This window comes from Fusarium musae, chromosome 4, assembly GCF_019915245.1.
Source record: "Fusarium musae strain F31 chromosome 4, whole genome shotgun sequence".
Taxonomy (NCBI): Eukaryota; Fungi; Ascomycota; class Sordariomycetes; order Hypocreales; family Nectriaceae; genus Fusarium; species Fusarium musae.
Window position 1 is genome coordinate 2812807 of NC_058390.1, and position 23935 is coordinate 2836741.

Genomic DNA, 23935 nt, shown 5'->3' on the forward strand with positions numbered 1-23935 from the left:
AGAAAATTTGAGATTGAATATTCACCAGCGCAAAACCTTCACAGGATGGGATGTAAGTTTGCATGCTTCCTCGCTGAGCACTTCCCGGAAACTCAGTGACTAAAAACGGTAGCTCCCGGAAGGAATAAATCTTGTCATAGCAGTGTCCTTCGGATTATTCGTCCCGCCCAGGATCTTAACTTCGGCCAAATATGGCGGACTGAACGTCCATCCTTCTCTGCTACCTGAGTAAGTCTCATGCCGCATACTTCCACCAGAAACCTAAACAAAAACTAGTCTTCGTGGGCCTGCTCCTATCCATCATGCGATTCTCCAAGGATATGACTACACGGGAATCTCATTACAAACATTAGACCACAGAACCTTCGATCATGGAACTGTCCTGTCTCAAACCTCTCGTCCCGGAATATCGATACCTCCAGGCTGCACCGTTCAGGAACTGACAAGCCTCCTGGCACCAATTGGAGCGCAAATGTTAATTCAAGGTCTACGAGATGGAGTCTATGTGCCGCCTCGCCAAAATGCAGGATGGAGAGCAGAAGAGCTGAGCGACGAGCATCTCGTACACGCGCCCAAGGTCACAAAGGCTGATGGACGCATAAAATGGACTCAGTGGACAGGGGACGACATTGTGCGAAGGATACGAGTACTTGGGTCTGTATGGACTCATGCTGTCAACAGGAAGGGAGATAAAAAGCGTTTGATTTTCCAAGATGTCGAGACCATATCCTCAAGGGATATCGGGAATCGTGGAGCAAAAGTCCACCTCCTTGAGGACACTGGGGTTGTCTTGGAGACTCCAATTTGGGATCAAGGCGATGGCAGCTGTGCCATACGCGCTCTGGACGGCAGCGTAATTCGCGTGAAGAAGATTAAGGAGGAAGGGAAGTCGCAGCGTGATGCAATGATGGGACTGAGGGGCTACATCGCTAATGACTAGATCTAGGCCTAGGCTTTGAGATCTATTATGTCCATGTTGCAACGTTGAAGTCAGGTTTTTTGTCGTGTCATGAGGAAAAGTATGGTCCATACCATCGTAGCATAAGTCGTTCAGTTTCTCCGCCTATCCATTTTGTGTGACACTTAGAGGGTATCGTTCAACTCCTAGTTCCTGTTCAACCACCATATCAAGTCTCAGCGACTCATGCAAGCCTTGTCCGAATCCATTCTGCCCATTTGCAAAGATCCTCCATATATTCTAGCAGCTTTCCCAAATCTGCCCGCGTGAGTTCTTTGCCCTTCATTCTACTATCCTCGCCACGGGGAATGACATTCTCCTCGACAACTTCGACGATTCCGTCCTCGAGTACCTTCAAGGTAATATTGGCAGTGGAATCTCGGAATGGGAAGACAACTTGAAGGTGTGGAATCGGATGAACCCACAGCGTAACGTCAAGCTTGACCTCCGGCGCAGCCGCGGGATGCTCGTCAGTCACAGAAGCTGAGCTCATAAACTCCGACAACTCATCTCTGGTAGTTAAATTGGATTTCGGCACCGGCGATGCGGTGTTTACTTGTTTGGGTAATTTCTCAAGTTGGTTCGTCTGTGATCCAAAGCTGTTCTCTAGCAAAGTTGCGACAAACGCATACTGTCGAAGCAAGGGGAGCATTTCGATGAGCTGCTGAGGATGAGAGAATGGAATTTCAGTCACCACTTGTGAATATATTTGCTTATAGATATACAATGTGTTCTGATGAGGCTTGATGGTAGCTTTCTGATCTTTGTTGTAGATGCGGACATCACGGCTGCGAGAGATTGCACGGAGCTCGCTAGGATCCTGAGCACTTCCCGGGGAGATAGGGAAGAAGAGACTGTCAAAAGTTGGTGAGTACCCAAACAATGGGTTTGCGTTAACATTGGCGTATGAGTGCAACCGGAGCCAGTCGTTCTGGGGCAGGATGACAGGAGGGTCAAAGGTGGCGACGAACATAACCTGTGGCACCCTGGCTGTTGAGAGATCTGGCTGGAGCATCTCCATGCTAGCATCCTTGTTTTCTTCTGAGTGCGGAAGCACGACGTTATCGGGTTCCTGCCAGTCCAGATTGGGACGCTTAGGGTCCATCGAGGGCTCTGCCTTCACAACATCCTTGGAGATCCAGTCCTCAGAGACGCGAACCGGCATGTGGCCCATGCCTCCTGTTGAAGCACACCCGATGAGGAGAGACCAGACCGGTTCATGAGAAGAAGCGAATGAAGCCAACTTGGTGTTGGTTGGCTGTACAAGACGAAGGGCCTTCCAGTACTGGAGTGCAAGGCCCACTCGGTCTTTCGAATGCATAACGGGGTAGCCATGTCGCGTGCACATTGCCATGGTAGACAGCTCACTGTCCGGCTTGCCAGCCATTCCGGGTTCATCACGAAGTCGAGCAACATCCCATCGGTGAAGCCTTTCTAAGCTCACATAAATGCCAGCCAATGCCTCATGACAGTCGAGACCAGGGATGATGCTAAGCTTATCAAGGACGGCTAGTCGCTCGAGATTGGCCGCAAACTTGTCAAGAGTTTTTGTCAGTGGGCTCTGGTTGGGAAGAAGTTGCAAGTCCCTCAAGAGAATCTCGCTTGCTCGGGTAACATGATCGGTAACGGAGCGAGCAGATTCTGGGAAGGCCAGGGATATATTCTCGACAATATTATTGTGCAGGGTGATTTCCAGCTGAATGGCTGAGCCCGCTATCACAAGAGTTCTTTGCTTTCGGCCGTCGGGTGCTGTATGATCCTCCGAAAGGCAGTCCAGTCCTATTCGCTGCGCTAGGCGCTCAAGTCCTGCCTCGCTCACAAGTCCCTTCTTCTGCTACACTGAATTAGTAAGACGTCTGATCGCATAGGGGGCAATATAATTACATCCAGTGTGGCTATGATCGTTTCCAGGCGCTTCAACTTGTCGTCCTCACTCGCCAGGGCACCCAAAGAGCCCAGGCCACCAACGCCGACATTATCGAGTCCCATATCGAGCCCATTGGGTATTCCAAGGGCGCCCATTGCGGCGGCTGTCGAAGGGCTGTCGAAGTTAAGAGGAGCATTAGATGCGTGCGCCATCAAGGTTGATGCGGCAGGCGACTTTTTGAATTGTTGAGGGGATGATCGTGGTCCCCTGGGCGAAAAGACAACATGGGCAGGATTTGAGAAGGGAGTTGATACAGGAGGAGTCGCGGCGGCGAGTTGCGAGGGGGTACGGCCCTGCTGCGAAGCATGCTTTGCGGCTGTTGGTGTCGCCATCGCGAAAGTGATGATGCCCTCCTGTGAGGGCGCGAATAGAGTTGTGTCTCTTATATAAGAGGATGTAAAATGCGCCGTGTCAACAGGTAAGTTGCACTTTCAGAAATGGCTTCAAGACGCGGCAAGGAATCTGGGGATTAACGACAGGTCGCCCTGGTTCGGTTCGAAATGTTTGGAGCTCCAGGTTGAAAGCAACAAAGATGGATCCGATAGGTGAAGAGCTCTGGCCGTATGTACCTGAGCTAGCTGAGTTGGAGTCCAGCCCCACCGAAGCCGAGCCGATAGTTAGTGGAGGTTGAATATGAAATGTAGCCCAGTGGATCGTTTCCTTAACATTGCCCTGAATTCTTCGCTTCAACATGTCTGCTTCGAAAACCTGCCGAGCAGCCCAGTCGGCCGCGAAAACTGAGCTTATGGCTACGACTCATCTCAAGAATATAGAAATCGGGAAGCGCTCTATACGTCTCTTCGTCTCGCCTGCGCCAGTCAATTTTGCTGAGAGACGCTCTGTTTTGAGAGCGCTTGAACAATATGGCCCAGTAGAGTTCTTCAAGCTCATGCCGGTATGGCTGGTTTCGAACTGTGTGGACACTAGCTGTTTTCGCTGACTCTTTTAACTGTAGGGTCAAGGTTCTGCCTTCATATCACTGATGAAAGAAAGTGAAGCTGCCACCAAAGCCGTCTCTTCAAGCCCAGTCAACATTACCGTTCCTTCATCCTGCAAGGTGCCAAGGTCTGTTGTGAAAGTTGACGGGCTAAAACCGCGCTTTGAAAAGCAACCTTCGCAGTCTTTTAGGTCAGAAGACAGCAAATTTGTCATCGAAATAACGGAGTCCCCCGCATATAATCATAAGGGCAGCTCCAGCTCGTTTCTCGCGAGCGTCTGGCCAGACTTTGTCACAAAAAATAAGACTCTTGCTTCAGAAACTCTGCAACAGTCGCTCCCTAATAGTATCGCAGCTAGGGGCTTGAGCCATTGGGCCGTTGATTTCGGACACGAACCAGCAATGGATTCCAGAAAGATTGACAGATTAGAAACCCGCAATTGGATTCCAACGAAGATAAAAACACCGCCTAGAAACCCAATACCGCAGGCAGTGGGAGAATGGGTGCGTCGAGAACATATACTGCCCCGCCAGCAATTAAGGACGGATGAGCAAGCGACGCGTACCACTCCCGAAGACCAAGACATCTGAATCACTCTCAGCTCCATTGCCCAAGGCTTAGGCGGCACTTGCGCAACACATTTCTACCACTCTCGACCTTGTTAACTCAGCCATGTTGACGATTCGCTTCATTCTCTGCATAGCGCAGATCTTGACTAGTTATCGCAATATGCAGCGCAGGACTGGGACAAAAGATTACACATGCGCCCAGGTACAGATATAAGGACACAGTCAAATGCATGCAAGACAGCTAGACAAAGAACGGGGTTCACCGAGCACTGAGCAGTCTGACAAGCGAATTTCTCCATGCCGTATTGATGTCTGGTATTCACCCACCCTGCTTTTCTGAACCACATTACAGTTCACACTAAAGATAAGTGTGACGCTGATTGGGAAAAGAAACAAGCAGAGCTTCCAAGCAAGGATCTTGGTATGATCTGACCTAGTTGGGTTAGTCTTGTCTGAAATGCAGGCAGGGTCAAAGGGCCAAGATTGATCTAAATCATCTAATTGACACAAAAGAGACACCCGAATCAAGAAATTCGGGGCGGCCTACACCCCGGTAGATGAGCCACGATTCGGCCAAAGCCACCAACTCTACGTCACTACGTAGCAGAGACGGCTTCTTGCGACGAGGATGCTATACCACGATATAGCCTGTCTTGGCTTTGATCATGACGGATTTCGGCACACACGAGACCTGGAACAGGGCTTAGTGATGACGTCTCACGTAACGACTCTGCACAATGTTGGTTCCTAGTATTCTAGTATTGGCTCCATGAATCCATGACACGGGAACCCTCATACTCCCGAGTGACTATATATCTTGGCCTGCTTCTCTCGGTTTCTTGCCATTTATTTTCGTATTGTCTTACTCCGTACATCACTTCCAAACGGCAAGCGGATTCGTTTCCTCTTAATAACTGCATAATTTCCTGCAATCTTTGAGTAGCAGACGCTCAACACTACCACTATTTCCATACCGTACCATACCATAACCATCAAAATGGGTCTGGGACGATTCATTCACCATATTGGTGCCTTTTTTCTCTTGGCAGCAACAGTCATGCTCATTGTCGTGAGCATTACAGCCCCTGTTGTCAATGATATTGCCCTCCTCAAGGTCAACTTGAACGGCAACTCTGGAGGGGGAAATGGTGTGAATTTTGGAACTTTTGGGTATTGTGTCACAAGAAGCAGCGGGAGGTAAGTTCATACCACCACCGTGTCTGATTTCGTGGTCTAATAACCCGTAGCGATAGTTGTACAAGCGCTCGCATTGGCTACGACCCTTCCAATGCTGTCGCCGGCACCGACTTCTCCAAGGCTGGTTCGGACACTGCAAAGGCCCTAACATATGTCATGGTCCTGCATCCTATTGGTGCTGGGCTTTGCTTCATTGCCTTCCTTCTGGCTCTTGGTGCCGGCATCTTTGGCTCCCTCATGTCCACGCTTGTTTCACTCCTGGCCTTCTTGGTTACTATCATTGCCCTGGCTTGTGACTTCGCTGGATTTTCCATTGTCAGACGACGTATCAACCGAGACACCTCTGCCAGTGCTCGCTGGTCTGTTGGTATCTGGCTCGTCCTCGCCGCAGCTATTCTCTGTCTTATTGGCACTATCGCCGTCTTCGTTACCTGCTGTTCTGGTCGCCGTCGCCGCAACCGCGAGAACAAGAAGATGGCGGCCTACAACTCTTCTCCCACCCGCTACTAATTAATCAATTTACGTTTCGGTAGCGTTTGTCATAATCAAATACTTGCCGTCAGCCAGAAGAGGGGGGTGTAATAGCAACATTTGGAATATAGCAATGGCCAGACATGGTTTTCCAAATACGAGATCATGAAGTGTAAATATCAATGGAGACGATACCAGCCTAGGATGTATCACAGCGACTTTTTTCTTGTCTTTATATTTATTTAGACCTAATATATATAACCATATACCATTCTGATCTTCCTCCAGTCGAGACAGTGCTACCACTAATCCAGAAGACGGGAAACATTGACACCATCCCACAACGGCAGGAGAAATGTCTCAAGTCGTGGGCTCTGCAGTGCCAAATCATTGAACTGTCTCACAGCTAAAACGTTTTTCAATTGATCACCTTTGAGCTCGTCATCACCGAGCGCTTTGTCGTCCGCAACCAATCCTCGACGCAGCACATTGTCTGAGACGATGAGAGCGCCTGGCCGAAGGATTCTGTTCGAGTTACCAGGCTCCGACAACTCGAGCAGTTGCTTCAAGTATCCCGGATAACCAGTCTTGTCTGCATCGATGAAAACAAGATCATAGGGCTCGGTGGGGTTGAGTTTGGGCAGACTATTCGAGCATCAGTAATTTAGTGTGTAAAATGATACATATCTGAATAACTCACGACTCAGAAGCAGGGCCAACGATGATCTCAACATTATCGACTCCGTTGGCTGCGAAAGCCTTCTTGGATAATTCAGCGTACTCAGGCTCGAACTCTAGGCCAGTCACAAGTCCACTGGGTCCCACAGCGTCAGCCCATACGAGGGCAGAGAAGCCAACGTAGACACCGATTTCTAGAACTATTGGCTGGTGATCAGTATTGCTCTCCTGGCTGATGAGAAAAGCCTCAGGGAATCTTGTTCCATGTCAAGGTATCTTGACCTACCCCTTGTAGCACGAATAGATTTTGCAAGAAAAGTATTATATTGAGACTGGAAAACAGAGCTCATATAATAAGAATCCTCTCTGTTGGCAGAGATATCCGCATGGTAATCACTGATGTGCTTGGGTAACGGGGTCGAGTGTTGCTCTGCGTAGTCAGTGACTTTTTGGCCCAACTGCGGCGAGGTATAAAGAGGAATGCTGTTGTCTTTCATCTTGGCTTGATTGCGAGAAGAATGTTTCCTGGAGGCTTTGGATGTCGGAGGAAATAAATAAAGCCTGAAGGCGTTGTTTTATACCTTTGTCTTCGGTACTGTAGCTCGGAGATAAAACTGACCACGAAGGAGGGGGTTCTGCCAGATGGACAGAGTGCAGCAAGACCTCAGACTACAGCCAACAAGGAAATGAAGGCCAATGTAACAGGAGCATGACTTGACGGCTCAGCAGATTCTATTTAAGTCTGGGTAGATTATGGTATTTGGATGCCGTGTCTCCAATAGAGATTCTGTGTCATATTATATGAATCCTACCATCGATGAGATGGTCAAAATCGTGCTTTTCCTTAAGGGGAATATGCCACAACTTAGGAGTCTAGGGGAGGAAATAAAACTCGAGACCTTAAGCCTAGCTGACAAAAAGATTTAGGTAACTTAGTAAAAATTTAAGATGAGTTTAGGATACCTTTTATGGAGTTTATTTTATCACCCTAGCCTTAGGTCTTGTGTTTTCTTGCTCCCTAAGGGGAGTACCTTATACCTACATAACCCCATCTCCAGCTTCCAGGAGATCCGATACTGCCCCGCATTGTTAGGTAAGGACATTGACGTCAGCTTGAAATGACAAAGCATTAGGTCGGCGGTATGCCTCTCGATCCGATCCTTACTCCGACTAAATTCCCGCCGGTAAACGGGCATTCAATGGGTGCGGTTCTCTTCATTATGTGAGAGAAGTGAACAAAAGGAGAGGACGATCAATTGAAAGCTACTAGCCATCTATGAATCCAAAGATAATCTCAAAGGCCCTATTCCAAGATCTTGCAGACATGACACCAATTTTTTCTAAACCCCATCTTGCCGCTTCCAACGTATCCCTTTCAGTGGTGCTTCGTTCAGCGCACTTCCATTGCAAAACTAAATCCGAAGCTCACAGAAGCATCATGCTGGTAACACCTGCAAAGACGGCGATGCCAACAGAGACGCGGTTGTAGGTGGCTCCGGACTTGGGCACTGTTACAGGAACTGAGGGAGCATTGCCGTGTTGGCCCTCTTCAGGCTTGGCTCGTTCGGGCTGAGCCGGCGCCGGCTGGACCTCAGGCTTCTGCTCGGGGTAATGAGGAGCCGGGGCCACTGGAGCTGGCTTCACTTCGTGGTGAGGAGCCGGAGCAGGGGCAGGCTTCACTTCGTGGTGAGGAGCGGGAGCCGGAGCTGGAGCTGGCTTCACTTCGTGGTGAGGAGCGGGAGCCGGAGCTGGAGCTGGCTTCACTTCGTGGTGAGGAGCCGGAGCCGGAGCCGGAGCCTGATGGGGATGGCAACCCTCAGGCTTCGAACAGATGTCCTCCTTCTTGGGCTCGTCAACCTTGTGGTGTTGATGCTTGATCCTGTCACAGATGCTAGGCTGGCCATGGTGATGGACCCTGTCACAGATGTCCTCCTTGGGCTCCTCCTTTGGGTACTCATGCTTAGACTTCTCCTTGGGGTACTCATTCTTGGGCTTCTCATCAGCGTACTTTTCTTTCTCTCCTTTCTCCTCTGCAGACTTCTTCTCCTCCTCGGGCTTCTTCTTAGATTCCTCGATGACGATGACCTTAGGGCCCTCTTTATGAGGCTGTTCAATCTGAGGAGCCACAGGTCGAGTAGCTTCAGGGGCCTTGGTCTCTTTAGGAACAATGATAGTCTTGTCTCCATGCGTGTATGTCTTTACGTGAGGATCCTTTTCCTTCTTCTCCTCTTCCTCCTCCTCTTCTTTGGCCTTGGTTTCTTTAGGGGCATACTTGGTGGTCTTCGCTGCCTGTTCAGCAACCTCCTCACCAGTGGCTCCAAGGGCCTTGCAGTGCCAGCAGCCAGGCTGTGCCCAGTTTCCGTGGCATTCCTTGCAAGGCTTGCGAATACACTTGTCGCCGACACATCCAGGACTGAGAGTAGGTGCGTGGGTAGTGTAAGAGGTGTGGAAGTGGACCTTTGGTTTATGGATATAGTCGTATTTCTCTCCATCAAGCGTGTAGGGGCCCTTTTGGAGGTGGCCTGAGTGATGGTGATGATATCCAGTAGTTTTTGTGGCAGGGTCGTAGGTAGGATCAGGGGAGTATGAGGAGTGGCTGTGGTGGTGATGGCGGTTTCCTCTAGCCTGTGCAGCCTTGAGCTCAAGCTCATCCTCTTTCTTCTGCAGCTTCTCCTCCAGCTTCTTGGCCGCTTGTTCAGCTTTCTCCCCCTCCTGCTTTAATTTTCCAGCCTCAAGTTGGCCCTTGTTGCCATCACTTTGACCCTCATTCACCTCCACCTTAAAGACAGGGGCGGTAGCGTTCTTGTGCTCATGCTTGGCAACATCAGCCTTGGACTCGCTCTGCCAGTCGAAACGGTTGGCCTGAGCGAGGCCGTTGACGAGGGCCATGAAGGCCAGAGCGTTGTATCTCATGCTTGATGTTGATGTAATGCAGTGTTTAGAAATAAAAAGTAGACGTAAAGGAGAGCGGAGAACTTCCCTTAGAGTGTGCCCTACTAACTAAGGAAGCAGGAGAACTCCAAGGAAGATGAAAGTAGCCGGGATCAGATCCTTGATTTATACTTGGTATGCTGTCAATGAATTTTCCATTGAAAGAGGGGAACTTGAGTTTTTTTTAACTTGACTGCAAATATGACTCCAGAATACGACAGGAGAAGCCAATTGCCTGGGTGACGGAACGCCATGTCGCCATGGCATCACCTCTAGGCTTGTGTCCTCGTACGATCAAGACTCCATGAGGCGGTAAGCACTCGTTTATGCTTGAGAACAGTCCAATGAGTTCTTATTTGTGACTATTCCCAGTCAACATGGAGGGGCCGACCGGTATCTTGCCGGTGTAAGAGGCGGATCAATCGAAGGATAATAGATGAGGAGCGGACATCGAGTGGAACAAGGGATGGCAAACTGTTGAGAAATATGCCGATTCCAAATCCAATTGCTGTTTTGAAGCTACCGCTGAACGACCGAACACTCCGCCCACCAGCCGCGCTGCAAATACTGCTCGCTATCAACTTGCACAATCTCGACTTCTTCTTATTTTTCGCAATCCCCCAATTCTCTTTCTCGCCAAAGATAATCTTACCCTAACGCCCCTGATACTAATACAGCAAATCGGTCCCACGGTAGTTATTTTGCTTCTGCCTCTGTTTCTGCTCCTTATTCGGTCTCCTATTCCTCTGGTAGACCTGAGAACAGCCCAAATCGCATTCGGTGGCTCTGAGCTTATGTTAGCATATGGCGCCGATGAGAAAGTATGTTGTGTAAACAAAATGAAGAGAACATGTCATAGATGCAGATACGCAAACAAATAGAGGGGTGGCATAGCAACATACGAAGGGTAGCTTTGGGATGACGACTCCCAGGACAGCCAATAAGTTAATAGTAAAGTAAGTCAAGTCGTAATGCGTATAATGAGTGCTGACGAGAAACAGTGCAATCGGAACACCAAGAAGAAACTTCTTGGTGGGCGTGTACTGCGCGCCATTGTCAATTTGCTCCCACATGTTGAGGTTGTCAAAAGCGCCACTGTTGAAATCGAAGGGGACGCCACGAACATGGTGGAACATGATGTAGGAGCCAAACATGTATGACATGTTGACAAGCGTCCATGAAGTCTCCTGCGAAACACCGGGGATGGCGTCAAATATGATTTTGGCGCAGACGATCAGGACGAAATGAATGGTCCAGGCACCTAAGGGGCGCTACACGTTAGCATATGGCTCTCGGGGATTGTTGTGCAAGTGAAGATACAGATGCGCAGCAAAAATGGGCCAGGCATACCTTTAGCATTTGTCCAGTTGGCGTTAAGGTTAGGCAGGGAAGCTTGGTCGCTGATCTGCTCAAGAGTCTCGGGAGGCTCATGGTAAACTTGGAGGATACTGCTAGATCTCCTCCTTCGGGCTCCAGCTCCCTCTGTTGCATTTCGTTCGGGCATGTTGAGATAGATGCTGCCTCGGCGCGGAGGCTTGTTCGCCGCGTCGTAGGAGACGGTGCGCTGGAGTAAGATTGGGGAAGACAGCTTGGCGGTATTGACAGGTCAATTTGCAGAAAGCGTAAGTCGAGTGGGAGGAGGGGAGAATCGGCGAAGAACAACACGGGTGCACACACCCAGATTTGCGTCGTCGATAAAAGATGGGTCGGTTTGAGTTCAGAGATAAGTAACTGTAGATGCTCCCCCTAATGATGTCACGGCGAAGGCGTTCGGGGGCAAAATGGGAGGCCAATGCAAGGGCAAAAGAGAGCAGCCGTGTATGATTGATGCTGGAGATAATGAGAACGGACGTAGTTGGCCAAACACGATAATAGACCCAGGTAAGAAGATGTAACGCGCAGAATAGAATAAGGTAGTTGACAATACTGGTAGCAGACAGTAGAAAATAGTTGGATCAAGAGAATGGATATGGAAGGACTGGACGAGATGAGAGGGGCCGCCGAACCGGAATATTCAATGTCCCCCGTATGATGGCAGATGGTGGACAAGGTAGGAGGAGCCACTGTCATGAGATGGAAAGGAGCAACAGCCTATCAGCCAGCAAGAGAAAGGGACACGCAATGCAACTACCTTAGAACGAGGGACGGGGCTACTTCGCAGGGTCGGTCGGGTTAGGCGGAACAGTGGAGCCAATGCTGAAATTAGTGGTCGTAGTGGGTGAGCTTGCAGCAGTTAGTAGTTCACTGGAGCATGGTTAGTCCGGGGGTCTTTTTTCATTTAGGACCTCCAATAAAACGTTCGGACCTAGGAACCCGCGGGTTTTGTTCAGGGGATTTTTATGTCAATACAGTACGGCGTGTGATGACAGTCCTCCAGAACAGTCTAGGTGTCTTAATAAGAGCCACAGGACGTTAATAACTGGGATCAAGAGTGTTATTTTTTAAGTGATATAGGTTTGTACAGTTACCTCACTTGTGAGGTTTGCCAGGGCAATCACTTTTTTCTCTCGTGAACTGCAAAAACGATGCAACATAAGCGAGATCTGGCAAAGCCTCGTGGGTATCGGATTCACCAGCGAGATTGCATTGCAATACGTATATAGCACATGTCTCAATACCCGAGATGAGGAAAAATCGCTATTATCCGGGGCTGACCTGTGGAATGATATGTGAATGTTGCAGAATGTGACGCTGGCGTGGACTATACTCTGACCAACTGATGGTCCTCGGCGCCATAGAACGACAACTATGGCCACGAAGCAGAGGGCAAGACAGCCGACAAAGACCCACGATATCTTGATCAGAGTGTGTGCATATTCGGAAATCGGCTGATATCGAATGTCTCTCAGAACATCCAGGCTTTCATGGCAATTCATCTAATAACCCAAGGCTAGCCATGGCGGAGTGGTTACCCTAGATGTCTGGATAATCTTCGGGGTTTAAAAATAGCCACGGAACTTGAGGATGAGGCAGACCTTTCTCCTGTGGGCCTGCATTTCCTATTTGCTGGCTGCGGAATTTTCTCCCAACTGCGCTCTAACTTAACATAGAGCAGTCTTATCGATATCATCACAGCTTTCACTTTACATCTCCCCTGACACCATCAAATAAACTCTTCGCACCTTGCCTTTGCGAACCTTGAAGTATCAGTCACGATACTATCACAAGTTGCAGAAGCCGTGCACAAACGATTTTTATTGCTGGAGTTTCTTCGGAAGTGATTTTTCACTCGCGACGCTCAGGTACGTTCATAGTTACATTCGTTGAAACCTCTAGCTTTCAGCAAGCCAAATGGGAGGTTGTGTATGATCAATCATCGCGCCACCCTATGGCTAGAGTATTTTCGGATGTATTCGCGCTCCCTGTGTTCATCGATGAGCAGTGTTGACTAAGTTTCTTTAACCAGGATAGTCACGAACAATTTCGATGAAGCCAAGTGGCCCTCAGAAATTTGCTTGAGGTTGAGTTTCACGTGAAGTCGGATGCGCCAAGGTCTGAAACACACAGATTCAGATTCGATACTGCGTTCAAGCTGGCACGTCTCTCAGCTTCGATAAGGACTGCCGGTACCGCATAAGTGTCGCGCTGAATTTTGTTGCGCATCGGTATGGCAGTTGAAGAATTCGACCCAGGCGAGGTCATTTACTTATCCAGTGGAGACGAAGCAGCGGCAGCTGCTAGAAAAAGGCCTCTTGAGGATGATTCAACACCTGAGCCTAAGCGCTTGAGGAGTCATGCGCGTGCGGCCAAAGCCCCTAGAATCGAGGAGCAATCTGCAAAAGGACGGAAGCCCATAGAGGAGTCGACAGTCGTTGGCAAGTCCTCAGCACAGTCATTCACATCAGGTGACTCCGCACCCGAAGATTCTGGCGAAATCTCTGACTACAAGCAAGGTAGTGCCAGCTTCAAAATACCCAACCTCGTGGATAAGAAAGGCGGCTCCTGGCTTAAAAGGTTTAAGGACTGGGTCAAGGCATTCCATGCCCAAAATCCGGGAAAATGTGATGCCATTACCTCATCATTAGCTTACTCTGCTTATGGCTACTATATTGACCACCACGCTGGCTTGAAGCCCAAGAAGAGAAAGAACGCAAAGCAAGTTGCAAAGGAGCTTGAAAGCACCGGCGAACTTCAAGCTCTTATTGGAAATCTCCATTCTTTGGGCCGCTGTGGGCCTAATCAGCCAACTCTCCACAGCTGGGTGACAAGGCAACCCCGACAGGAACCCGACAAGAAAAGTAAAAACCCACACGCTTCTAGCATAAGCGAGGGAGAAATTGACGAAAGGGACGAAGATGGCTCCGAAAGTGAAGCTGAGTACGAACCAACCTTAAACAAGAGTGAGAGGACTGAGGAAGACGGCGGAGAAGAGTACGCATCAGGCATGAAGATACCTGCAAATGGCAACTCAATCTCCAAAGTTTCAGACTCCCAGAGCTTACCACCGATTAACACTCACCGGAATGTTCCCACCGGTGATAATGCATTAGAACAACAGCGCAGATATTTCCCGTCGGCCATGGATCCTGCCGAGATGTGTCTTCTCTGTGGGCTGAATACACATCTGGCACCGAGCTGCCCATCACTTATCTGCTCGTCATGTGGAAGTTTGGAACACTCAAGAATCTGTTGCCCTGGAAAGGAGCGATGCAAGAAATGCCGCCAACTTGGCCACCAAGCAGGCCAATGCATTGAGAAACTGGCTCTGACCAAGGAAGAAGGTCTTGCATGCGTCTTTTGCAGCTCAATGGATCACCTTGAGGAGCAGTGTACACAGGTGTGGCGATCGTTTTGCCCGGATGTAGCTACAGTCAGAAAGGTTGCGTTTATTCCTGCATCGTGCGCTGTGTGCGGTAGTGATAGGCACTTTTCTTCGGACTGCAATGCGCACCGCAATGCCGTCTCTAACCCTACATGGTCTGTGAAGAACCGCGATCAATATATTGACCCGGATTGTGGCTCAGTGCCGATCGAAGGGGAAGTGGGAAGGCAGCAGAATGCCAGGGCCACAAGAGCACCCGACCTCAAGATTCGCGGCCACGCTGCGCGGACGACTAACATTCATTACTCCGAGAGCGACGACTCCGAAGCGGAGTTTCTAGGCCACAAACGCGTTCAGAAGCCAGCGATCGGCCAAATTCGAATGGCTAGTAACATCCAGATGCCAAACATGCAAAATGGAGGGTCGAGACGAAACAACGGACAGAATGGCGTGCCGGTCCAACCCCCTCTCCCTCCTGGACCGCCTCCCGGACTACCGCCCATGCGAGGTTCTTTTGGACACCCGCCTCCACCGGGTGCTCCGCCTGAACAATTTTCATCGCTACCCAGGAAGCCTCCTATCCAAGACTATAGGAACGTCCCCCCGCCATCTCACCACGGTTCCCAGGGACCCGGAAGGTCGCATGCTAGCAATGGGCCTCAAGGATCCAAGCCTAGAGGAGGTGGACGTGGAGGTCGTGGACGGGGCAGGGGCAGAGCGAGGGGCAGGTGACTGCTTCTGGGTTGAACGAAGCACAAACACATATGCATTGCTTGGAATCGAGCTAGAGATGATGGGGAGTTGTGATGCCCTTGGAGCAGGGCATCCTACGAAATGGTTGGTGCACAAAAGCCGAGCTGTGCGCCCACAGGGGGGACTTGTCCAGACTTGGCGAACGAGCTTTTCGAATATGATGCCCGCCAGCCTGTGCCTCATTAGTAGCACCTGGTAACTACTCATATGGCAGTTTCTCCTTGAAACAAAATGGGAAACGACGAGACCGAAACAACTGTGAACCACGAATACCAATAGTTTTTAAGCTATGAATAAACATATGGAACGAAAGAGGGCTCGGATATGCCAACAAGCTCAGATGGCAACGCGAGTCGAAAATATCTGATTCACAGGCTTGATCACACAGTTTCTTGTCAATGCATTTATGGACAAGGGTCATGCACTAGTAGGGCCCGCTACTGGCTGTAATTTGTAGACACCACAAATCGGTTTTAAACAAGAGGTTATGCGCCTGAGTGGATAAATCACTTCTTCTCCTCTAAGGGCCAGGAAGTGTCCGAGATAATATCCAACTGACTGTCTTACCAAAGACCGCCGAAAGTGAAGCTGCATCTCCAGATAGTTAGTCAGGGATAGCACCCAATTAAATGATGTCCTCTCAGGGAAAAGACGGTCGGCTGTCTGTGTGACAAGAGCTCGCAACAATGCAGCATCACATTCGCGAAGCATATGATGTCACTCACAGTGCCCCGAGTGGAGGCAGCGACCTATTGCCACGAGTCTGGACGCGACAGGACTGTGTCGTTTACTACATAGTCTCGTGTTGAGATGGAGTCATCTCGAGGACCCGTTCAAGGTTCATACAGGGCTGTGCTGAGGAATTGGTGGGGAGAGCAAGAAGCTTAATGGAGATGCATGTTTTAGGGTTGGGGCTTTCTCGACCTTTGCTTTCAATGGATCTTTTTGAGAGCAAGGTTGTACCAAGAAGGATGTGATAGGCTGGGATGTATGGTAACGAATAGATGACATGCTAGCAGAATAATGTGGTATATGCATTTTAGGTGTGTTGCGCAGTTAAGTCTCCCTGTGTCGGTTAGGTCGAAGGAATCCTGCATGATTCGTCCTTGGATGAGTTTAGGGCAGACATGCGAGTTTCGGCGATGAATAGTTGATATCCTGTAATGGCACGATTCATATTCAAATGCTACCTAGATTGAGCGATGTTAGACTCTGACAGTTTCCAGACTGAGATCTTGCAGCTCAGGAACCCGCAGAACAGCGCAGAACTTGACTCCCACGTCCCGGCCCGCTTTGGTTGAGAGTCAAGATACTAACATAACCATAACCTGCTGCTGCCGATGACTTACATCGCGATGGAAGGAAGTTGAGTGTTGTCAGAATAGCCAATCATGGCGCGACAGACATGGTTGAAACAACGCGACTACCGCGTTCATGGACACGCAATTGATTGGTTGAAAGATATATGCATGTTTCCAAGGCGTGGCAGGCGGGACGGGAGGGACCATATCCACAGTCCAGAAGCGCTATCGATAAACACCCGAGGCATGGGATGCACGTCCAAGATACATACATAGTACGGAGTACTTGCGTTCAAAATGTAGGAGGCCTGAGCTAAAGGATTAACCGAGCATTAAAGGAGTGGAAGGGTGTAGGAGTGGACCTGATAGACGTGGCGAGATTTAAAATAGGAAGCATCTGCATTGAAAGAGTTTGCAGCTGGTCTCGCGAGTGGTTGTTGATGCAGAGGCCAGCAAAGTACTCTCCAAGTAGGATGCCATCGTGCCCCGCGGCAGATCTGCAGCAACAAGGGTAGAGGCAGAACAACTCACCGTGAGCCAACCAATCATGAAGCGATCGCAACGCGTTGTCGGTCAGTCATACAACGTCCAGTCCAACGCGCACAAGTATGGACACCTCGATCTAGACACGACCAGGGTGATTTGAGTTCTGAGTCACCGACAGCCAGTCGTCGCTGGCAGAGGGTGACCATCTCGCGATAGGACCAATGCAAGAACCTGCAGCCGGCAGAGACGCTAGAGCAAGAGAATGGAGTTGGAGAAAGGGGAATTTCCATTTTTCTCTTTTTCCTTTGAAGCTAAAAGAGAACGAGGCTGATCTCAGGGACCGTAGCGAGACAGACAGAGAGGGAGATACAGATATATCTCGACCGCCCGGACCCGGCGCTCATGGCCTGACCCGATCCTTTCGTCTTTTTGATTCACTAACAGAACTGCCTGGTATTATTCTATAAATTGTTGACTTATTAGACCACTACCATTGTCTACTATCCTCATCTACCTACTTGCTCTTTGCTCTATTGACTGTTGTTGTTTGAATAACACCCATCTCAACTTACAACAAAGACTCAACCTCGTCTTGGATTAGAATATTGATATCACACCGTTTTGCATCATCATAAACATTGTTACGCCGGCACTTGACAGCAACCGCAGTTATCAGGTATCAGAGACGAATCTACGAGGCTAAAGTCCTCCGCGACATGCGATTACAATGGCGTCCTCAACAGAACAACTATTTCTCGCCATCTTGAGAAGTGACCACATCAAGGACTCTCTTCTTCCTCACCTCTCATCCAATGATCTCTGCAACATCCGTCAATCTTCGTCGGCTTGCTGCAACCTCCTTACCAAGCGTATCTTCACCCGCCTACACATCTCCTTCTCAGCCTCGACATTTACCAAGTCAGCTCGAGTGTCTGCTCTCGCTCGTATCGGTCATCATATTGAGCATCTTACCTTCTACTTCCCCCATTCTGAGGCCACTTTCCTTCCTCCACTCATCCATCCAGTTTCTGGTAACGAGATATGCTTCCTATACACTCCTCACACAAGCATGGGCTCTGTTCTCTCTCGGCCCAAGTACGCCAACGCTGAGCTTGGTGACATCCTTACCCAGCAATACCCTCCTCTCTTCCATGCCGCCACCAATGTCCCTAGCTTTATCAACGCCATGCGCAGTCTAACCAACATGCGCCATCTGACTATCAGATGTCCTGGCCAGGATCCTAGAGAGCGATATCGCCGTGACATTGTCGACTATGCTCTCATCAGCTTGCGTATCTCCCTTGAGCGTGCTCCTCTGGAGAAGCTTCGCAAGCTGTCCCTTTCTCAGCTGCACCCTGCGGCTTTCAACTACCTTCGTCACGTCAACGGCTTTGGAACAGTCCCGTCAGCCGGAAGACGCTGGCGCCAGATCAACAAGCTCTCCATCTCGGTAGATGCTTGGGACTTTTATGGAACATCGCCAGGTCGTGACCATTTGAAGATCTTGGACGAATACGTCCGCACATTTGCCCCCAATCTAGAGAAGTTCGCCTTCACATGGCTTGGCCGCAAAGGGCCTTGCCCAGTTGCTCTAGCTTCTGACGCCCTCTTCTCACCGCCCCGTGCCTCTAAGAAACTTTTCCACGAGGTTACATCTCCTATGTCTCCCTTACCTGAGACTCCTGGAAAGGGGGCTATCCACTTCCCGAAACTGCGATACCTTCAAGTTCGCAATGCTGTTATGAATGCCCCTCAGCTCAGCAACTTGATCAACTCACACCGCCCAACAGTCAAAGAATTCGACTTCGAGAGTGTCGTTCTGGCTGATAATGGTAACTGGGACGATGTCCTTGCGCCCATCGACACCGATGATTCCTGGTCTCGAAGCAACAGCATAGCCGCCCAATCAGAATACAGTCTTGTCACGAGCCCCAGCTCAGAACATCTTCCAAGCCCAAGTGCTGCTGTAACTGCCGCTAGTCGTGAGCTTTTCGACATGGACCTCGGTGGCTTCCCTTTCGGCGACATTGAAAACGAAGTCGTTGATGACCCTACTGAAGAGATCACTGCCAGTGAACTGTTTTCTGCCCCTGCATATGAATCAGATGCTGGATTCAGCACAAAACTTAGAAAGAAACGCTCTCGTCGCCGCAGACGCAAGCATCGCAGCAGTGTTGAGGATGCCCCTGAAACACCGTCTCCTTCACCCAAGTCCTCTCAACACTCCCTATCACGCCGCCACAAAACCTCTCGTCCTCGACTCCAACCTTTTCTGGAGGAACAAATCCTCCGCCCCTCAACTCCTGTCCCCAACATCACCGCCCCCATCTTGATCAGTGATCCCCAGCCTGTGCTGCTACAACCCACAACCTATGACCCAACCGCAAGGAGGAATGCCAGTCGAGATCCGGATGAAGGCATTTCTCCCGTGCAGCGCAATATAGAGCAGGAAGAAGCCCACCGTCTTCTGGCTGAAGATGCTGTCGCGAGAGTGAGCGCCTTGCAAAAGGCCAAGGCCGCTGTCCTGTCCAAGCTGAGCCGCGAATTCTGCCATAGCAAGAAACCCCGCGTCGGTGAAGCTAACGCATGTCGCTTTCTAGCAGGCCGGGATATTGGTACGGCATTTGGCCCCAGCATGGTCATGGAGGATCGAAGAGCGCTGGAGAGTCGGAGCGTATTAGTACCCCTGATGTTCAGTCGCTCATGAACTGAACACAGTACGAGAAACATGAATGAAATGATGGCGGGCTCCGAGAAATAGTGGGAACACTCTTGTAATAACGATACCATGTCCTTCGTTTCTTGATGTATTTACTATCAGTATTCTTTACACTGACAACGAATATTATGCTTTGTTATGACCAATGCCTTCGTTGCCTCTCATCATGTGCTTGCTTAATTATGAACTTTCCTTCCTTATTGTCTCCATTGCCTTAATATACTCCGAGACTTCTTTCAGGCCCGTGAGCATCAAGTCTCTCCTTCGACCTTCAATGACTATAGTCGGCACGGCATCGATGTCCATACCTGTACTTCTGATCTTTTCTTTGGTATCCCTTTCACCCCTGGACTTATCTTCCACCAAGCTCTTTGCCATTTCCTCATCTATACCAGCCTCAACACATGCCTCAATCAACATATCGTCAGCACCGGGATGTCTGCCTTCCGCAAAATACAATCTAAACACCGCGTCCACGAGCTTGTTCGCTACTTCAGCTCCCTTGGACTCCTGAACTTGTTGAATGACCCGATGTCCAGGAAATGAGTTACCAGTTGGTCCCGTAAAAGCTATGGGAAGTTTCAGTGGTTGAGCAAGTGAGAGCATATACTCTTGGAAGATTTTCTGGGCCTCTTGATTGTCATTATGCTTCTTATGTAGGGCATATGCAGCTCGGTCTGGGATGGTTTCAGGCCTGTCTGGATTAGGCTGATAAGATGCGAAATGAAGCTTGAAGGAGATGGAGGATGAAGAATTCGAGGAGCGGAACTGAGACAGAGCCTCATCAAGTCTGTAGTCGAAGCGTCAGACGGTCATTAAAGTCAAGGTGAGCCAATAAAGATGGGAGATACTACCTCCTCTTTCCAAGATATGTCCTGAGATGTATTAGCCATGACTCTGCTTCTCTTCAACAAGCTAGGTTAGGCATCATACCAAGGACAAATCGTGTCCATGACGAAAGTGATTTGAGACTGGTACATAATGAGATGCGATAGGAGACGAATAGTTATTGCATCTCTTGTATATGGCACCCATTAAATGACCGAGATCCACGTTGGAATATAAATGCGGGGTAATTGCACCAAGCCTCCGGATCTATAACGGAACGGAACGACTAAACCGAAAGAGTCTTCATGCGTAAGGATAATCTCATGGTAGTGGAGGTCTCACTTATGATGTATACATCTTTTCACATTGGATATAAGGAACCATTGGAACTAGAAATGGGTATCTCGGAACATGGAATGTGTATCGCTGTACTTAGTCAAACGTCATCTTGGTACCCGTATGCTTCACAACCGCGCCCGTCAGTCTCGCAACAGATATATCCTCAGCCTCCTTGAGCGGCTTCGCAGCCCCCCCACGAGTATCATGACTCTCCCGCACTGCGCCATTCGTTTGATCATACTTGCGCGGCGGAGGTCGACCTCGTGGGTTACTGTCCTTGTCGGGAAGCGCCTTACGATCCTTGCCGAACCGCTTCTTGTACCGTACTTGATCATCCTCGGCCAACTCCACCTTGAGCTCGCGACCCAGCATTCGGTTTACCCACCACTTGCGTGTCTTGAACTGCTTCTGCTGCGACTTGTCCTTCTCTTCATCGTCCTTGAAATCGTCCTCTGTGTCGACTGCCTCTTTAATTTTGACAAAACCTTTGACCGCCCATGCAGCAGCAGTGGGGTCCTGGAACTTGACCCAGCCAAAGCCCTTGCACTTCCCAGTATCCTCGAAGGTCGCAACCTTGGCCCATTCGATCTCGCCGCACTTCTCAAAGTTTCTGTATAGATCGTCCTCAGTTGTTTTGAAGCTCATATTGCCCACAAAAATCTTGCGACTGGCATTGGCATCTTGCTTTTGCTCCTTGCTGGTCTTTCCCTCATTGGCATCCTCTTCTGTGGACTCAGCCTCCTTTTTGGGCCGACCCTCAAACGATGTCGCATCCTTGATGAGAAGTTTTCGACCACCAAGGTCACTCTCGGTCAGAGAGATAGCGGAGACTTTGGGACCGATTTCTGTAAAATCGACGTAGGCAAACCCCTTGTTTGCTGGTTTGACACTCTTATCCCGGCCAGGTTCCTTGTTGGTTGGTAGCTTGACCCGAGTGATCATCTCTTCAGTGATGACGCCTCCGGAGTTATCGACGAGCCACTTGCGAAGTTCTGTAGCCGTGACATGAAATGGCATGTTGCCGATCCAGACACTGTGCTCTGACCGAGCGGCTTTCTTATCCTTGCCATCTTTATCGCCCCTTTTCTCGTCATCGCTATCCTGTTTCGAGGGCAATGACTTTCCCTTTTTGAGGGCACGCTTTGCACGCTTAGACGGGGGCTCGGGTGCGTCTACGTCGACTTCGATTTCTTCGAGTTCGATCTTGCGCTTGGAAGAAGATACAGCGGCTTCAGACTCTGCCATCTCAGCAACTTCTGTCGATTCGACCTTCTCAATTTCGATAGTCTTCCCGGAGCTCTCGGTCTTCAATTCCGACTTCGAAGCTTTGGGCTTCTTCTCTTTCTTTTCCTTTGTCGCCATTGTGGTGATGATGGTTGATAGACGAGTCTAAGGATAAAGTCGCTAGAAATTTTCTGCCTGTTCTAATGCGATAAGAGATAAGAAACTCGGAGATGTGGGCCCGCCGCCGGACCCTTGAAAATCTGATTGCTCCGATAGTGGGCCTGCCAAGTACCGATTATGCGTTGTCCATTGTCCGTTGTCCGCCGCATTGAAGCCCCTGGAATTATGGAGAAGCCTACAGCTTGTTCAACAAGGAGAAAGACTTTATTAGTGAGATTTTGCTGAGTACTGACTACATAAGGGTATTAACTTCTCAGCGTTATGTCAACCCCAAGCACCGTACGGTAAGCTCAATCAACCTCTGAAAAAGAGATGAGAAGGACATACAATGGCAGCTGTTGAACTCTGCTAAAATGTGATACTGGCAGTGAGATGAATAGTAGCCTTGCTGGGGGTTGTCAATTTCTGGGTATCGATGCTTGTGGATAGGCGCAGTGACGTTTGGTGCTACAAAGACAGCGAATCTTACGGGCTGATGCCATTACAGAGGATCTATAGTTTGCTAACTTGCCTGGAGATAAGAACTTAGAGGGGGAAGCAATTGAGGCTGCTGTTAGATACGATTTTGCTATTAAGTCGTATCTTGTAAAGCGAGACGAACAAACTGGTATTCATCAAATATCTCACCGCTTGACGGCACTAGTCATCCAATATACCTAGGTAGGTAGTAACAGGGGTTTCGCTGTCTCAGAAACATCCCAAACACCCAATGGCAGAAGTTATCAAGCAAAGTTGTCAGTGAATCATCCATGGAACCGAGCTTACCATAGCCCTGTATAGTTACCAGTACCTTAGGGACTATGCCAGCCCTGACTTTCATCCCTAATTGTTATCACGTATCTGCGGCCCAACCATAAGCTATCACCCGACCAGCATGCCAGTCTATCGACATTGCTGATAAGAAGGTGATTAATCAGAATGTTCACACCTGTACATAGTAACTTGTTGTTCCGGGGCCTGAGAGCTACTGGCCCGACGTACATCGCCGAGGCCGTACCAGGTGGCGGCCGAATTTGGGAAAGGACCCGTTCCGGCCCCGTCAAGACGGCCCGGGCTTAGTTAATCTTAACTTTGCCGTGGTAACTATTGATTGGTGGGTATGCCATGAAGAGCCCCGGCGGATTCCTAATCCTATACCGCTTCTGACATATAAAATACTTGAAATGACGCTTGAAGAAAATTTGCAAGAGTCATGACATAGAATTGTAGACCCGGCCAGCGGGGTGAAGGAAAATTGAAACCAACCAACAGCCACTTGAGCCCAAAATGGTGCTAAATTAATACTGGAGACCATGAAGATGCCCCTCAACCGGTCCCTGTTCACGTGTGGCTACCAGGCCTGGGCGGCTTGCGACGGGGGCCTCAGGTGTGGCCAGAGCGAATGAGATGCCTCGTGACCCCCCTTCGACCTAGGCCCAGGTAAAATTCACTAGCCCCAGACAACGGACCAAAAACACTGGAACCTTGGAACTCTCCCTCATTCAAAGCCTGACCAACCCCAACTTCACCAGTCCCGTCCACCTCTTCATCCTCCTCCACCTTTTTAAAACCCTCTTCTACGCCATTCACCCTCCGCCACGATTCCTCTATTTCATTCGATATATCGTATTGCTCGGAATAGCAATTCTGCCAAGCAAACGCTTCCATCATATTCACAGTGCTTAACGCTGACTC

The 23935-nt window shown here is 49.6% G+C and overlaps 9 protein-coding genes across 9 annotated transcripts; 4 read left to right on the top strand and 5 right to left on the bottom strand.

The window, feature by feature from the left end:
* Positions 1–45: 45 nt before the first annotated feature.
* J7337_005779 (uncharacterized protein) lies at positions 46–940 on the top strand (the record flags this gene model as incomplete). The annotated part of the gene is made up of 2 exons (XM_044823453.1): positions 46–52; positions 354–940. The coding sequence occupies 2 exons, from the start codon at positions 46–48 to the stop codon at positions 938–940; spliced, it is 594 nt and encodes a 197-aa protein (XP_044681944.1).
* A 202-nt stretch (positions 941–1142) lies between these two features.
* Positions 1143–3217, bottom strand: J7337_005780 (uncharacterized protein; the record flags this gene model as incomplete). The annotated part of the gene is made up of 2 exons (XM_044823454.1): positions 1143–2792; positions 2843–3217. 2 exons carry the CDS (start codon positions 3215–3217, stop codon positions 1143–1145), a joined length of 2025 nt encoding a protein of 674 aa, XP_044681945.1.
* A 2172-nt stretch (positions 3218–5389) lies between these two features.
* On the top strand, positions 5390–6099 carry J7337_005781 (uncharacterized protein; the record flags this gene model as incomplete). The annotated part of the gene is made up of 2 exons (XM_044823455.1): positions 5390–5589; positions 5646–6099. 2 exons carry the CDS (start codon positions 5390–5392, stop codon positions 6097–6099), a joined length of 654 nt encoding a protein of 217 aa, XP_044681946.1.
* Positions 6100–6365: 266 nt separating this feature from the next.
* Positions 6366–7235, bottom strand: J7337_005782 (uncharacterized protein; the record flags this gene model as incomplete). The annotated part of the gene is made up of 3 exons (XM_044823456.1): positions 6366–6705; positions 6761–6938; positions 7025–7235. 3 exons carry the CDS (start codon positions 7233–7235, stop codon positions 6366–6368), a joined length of 729 nt encoding a protein of 242 aa, XP_044681947.1.
* A 928-nt stretch (positions 7236–8163) lies between these two features.
* On the bottom strand, positions 8164–9651 carry J7337_005783 (uncharacterized protein; the record flags this gene model as incomplete). The annotated part of the gene is made up of 1 exon (XM_044823457.1): positions 8164–9651. One exon carries the CDS (start codon positions 9649–9651, stop codon positions 8164–8166), a length of 1488 nt encoding a protein of 495 aa, XP_044681948.1.
* Positions 9652–10407: 756 nt separating this feature from the next.
* On the bottom strand, positions 10408–11173 carry J7337_005784 (uncharacterized protein; the record flags this gene model as incomplete). Its single annotated transcript, XM_044823458.1, has 3 exons — positions 10408–10455; positions 10572–10930; positions 11020–11173. 3 exons carry the CDS (start codon positions 11171–11173, stop codon positions 10408–10410), a joined length of 561 nt encoding a protein of 186 aa, XP_044681949.1.
* Positions 11174–13276: 2103 nt separating this feature from the next.
* On the top strand, positions 13277–15163 carry J7337_005785 (uncharacterized protein; the record flags this gene model as incomplete). The annotated part of the gene is made up of 1 exon (XM_044823459.1): positions 13277–15163. The coding sequence occupies one exon, from the start codon at positions 13277–13279 to the stop codon at positions 15161–15163; it is 1887 nt and encodes a 628-aa protein (XP_044681950.1).
* Positions 15164–17698: 2535 nt separating this feature from the next.
* J7337_005786 (uncharacterized protein) lies at positions 17699–19678 on the top strand (the record flags this gene model as incomplete). The annotated part of the gene is made up of 1 exon (XM_044823460.1): positions 17699–19678. The coding sequence occupies one exon, from the start codon at positions 17699–17701 to the stop codon at positions 19676–19678; it is 1980 nt and encodes a 659-aa protein (XP_044681951.1).
* A 1272-nt stretch (positions 19679–20950) lies between these two features.
* On the bottom strand, positions 20951–22219 carry J7337_005787 (uncharacterized protein; the record flags this gene model as incomplete). The annotated part of the gene is made up of 1 exon (XM_044823461.1): positions 20951–22219. One exon carries the CDS (start codon positions 22217–22219, stop codon positions 20951–20953), a length of 1269 nt encoding a protein of 422 aa, XP_044681952.1.
* Between the last annotated feature and the right edge of the window lie 1716 nt (positions 22220–23935).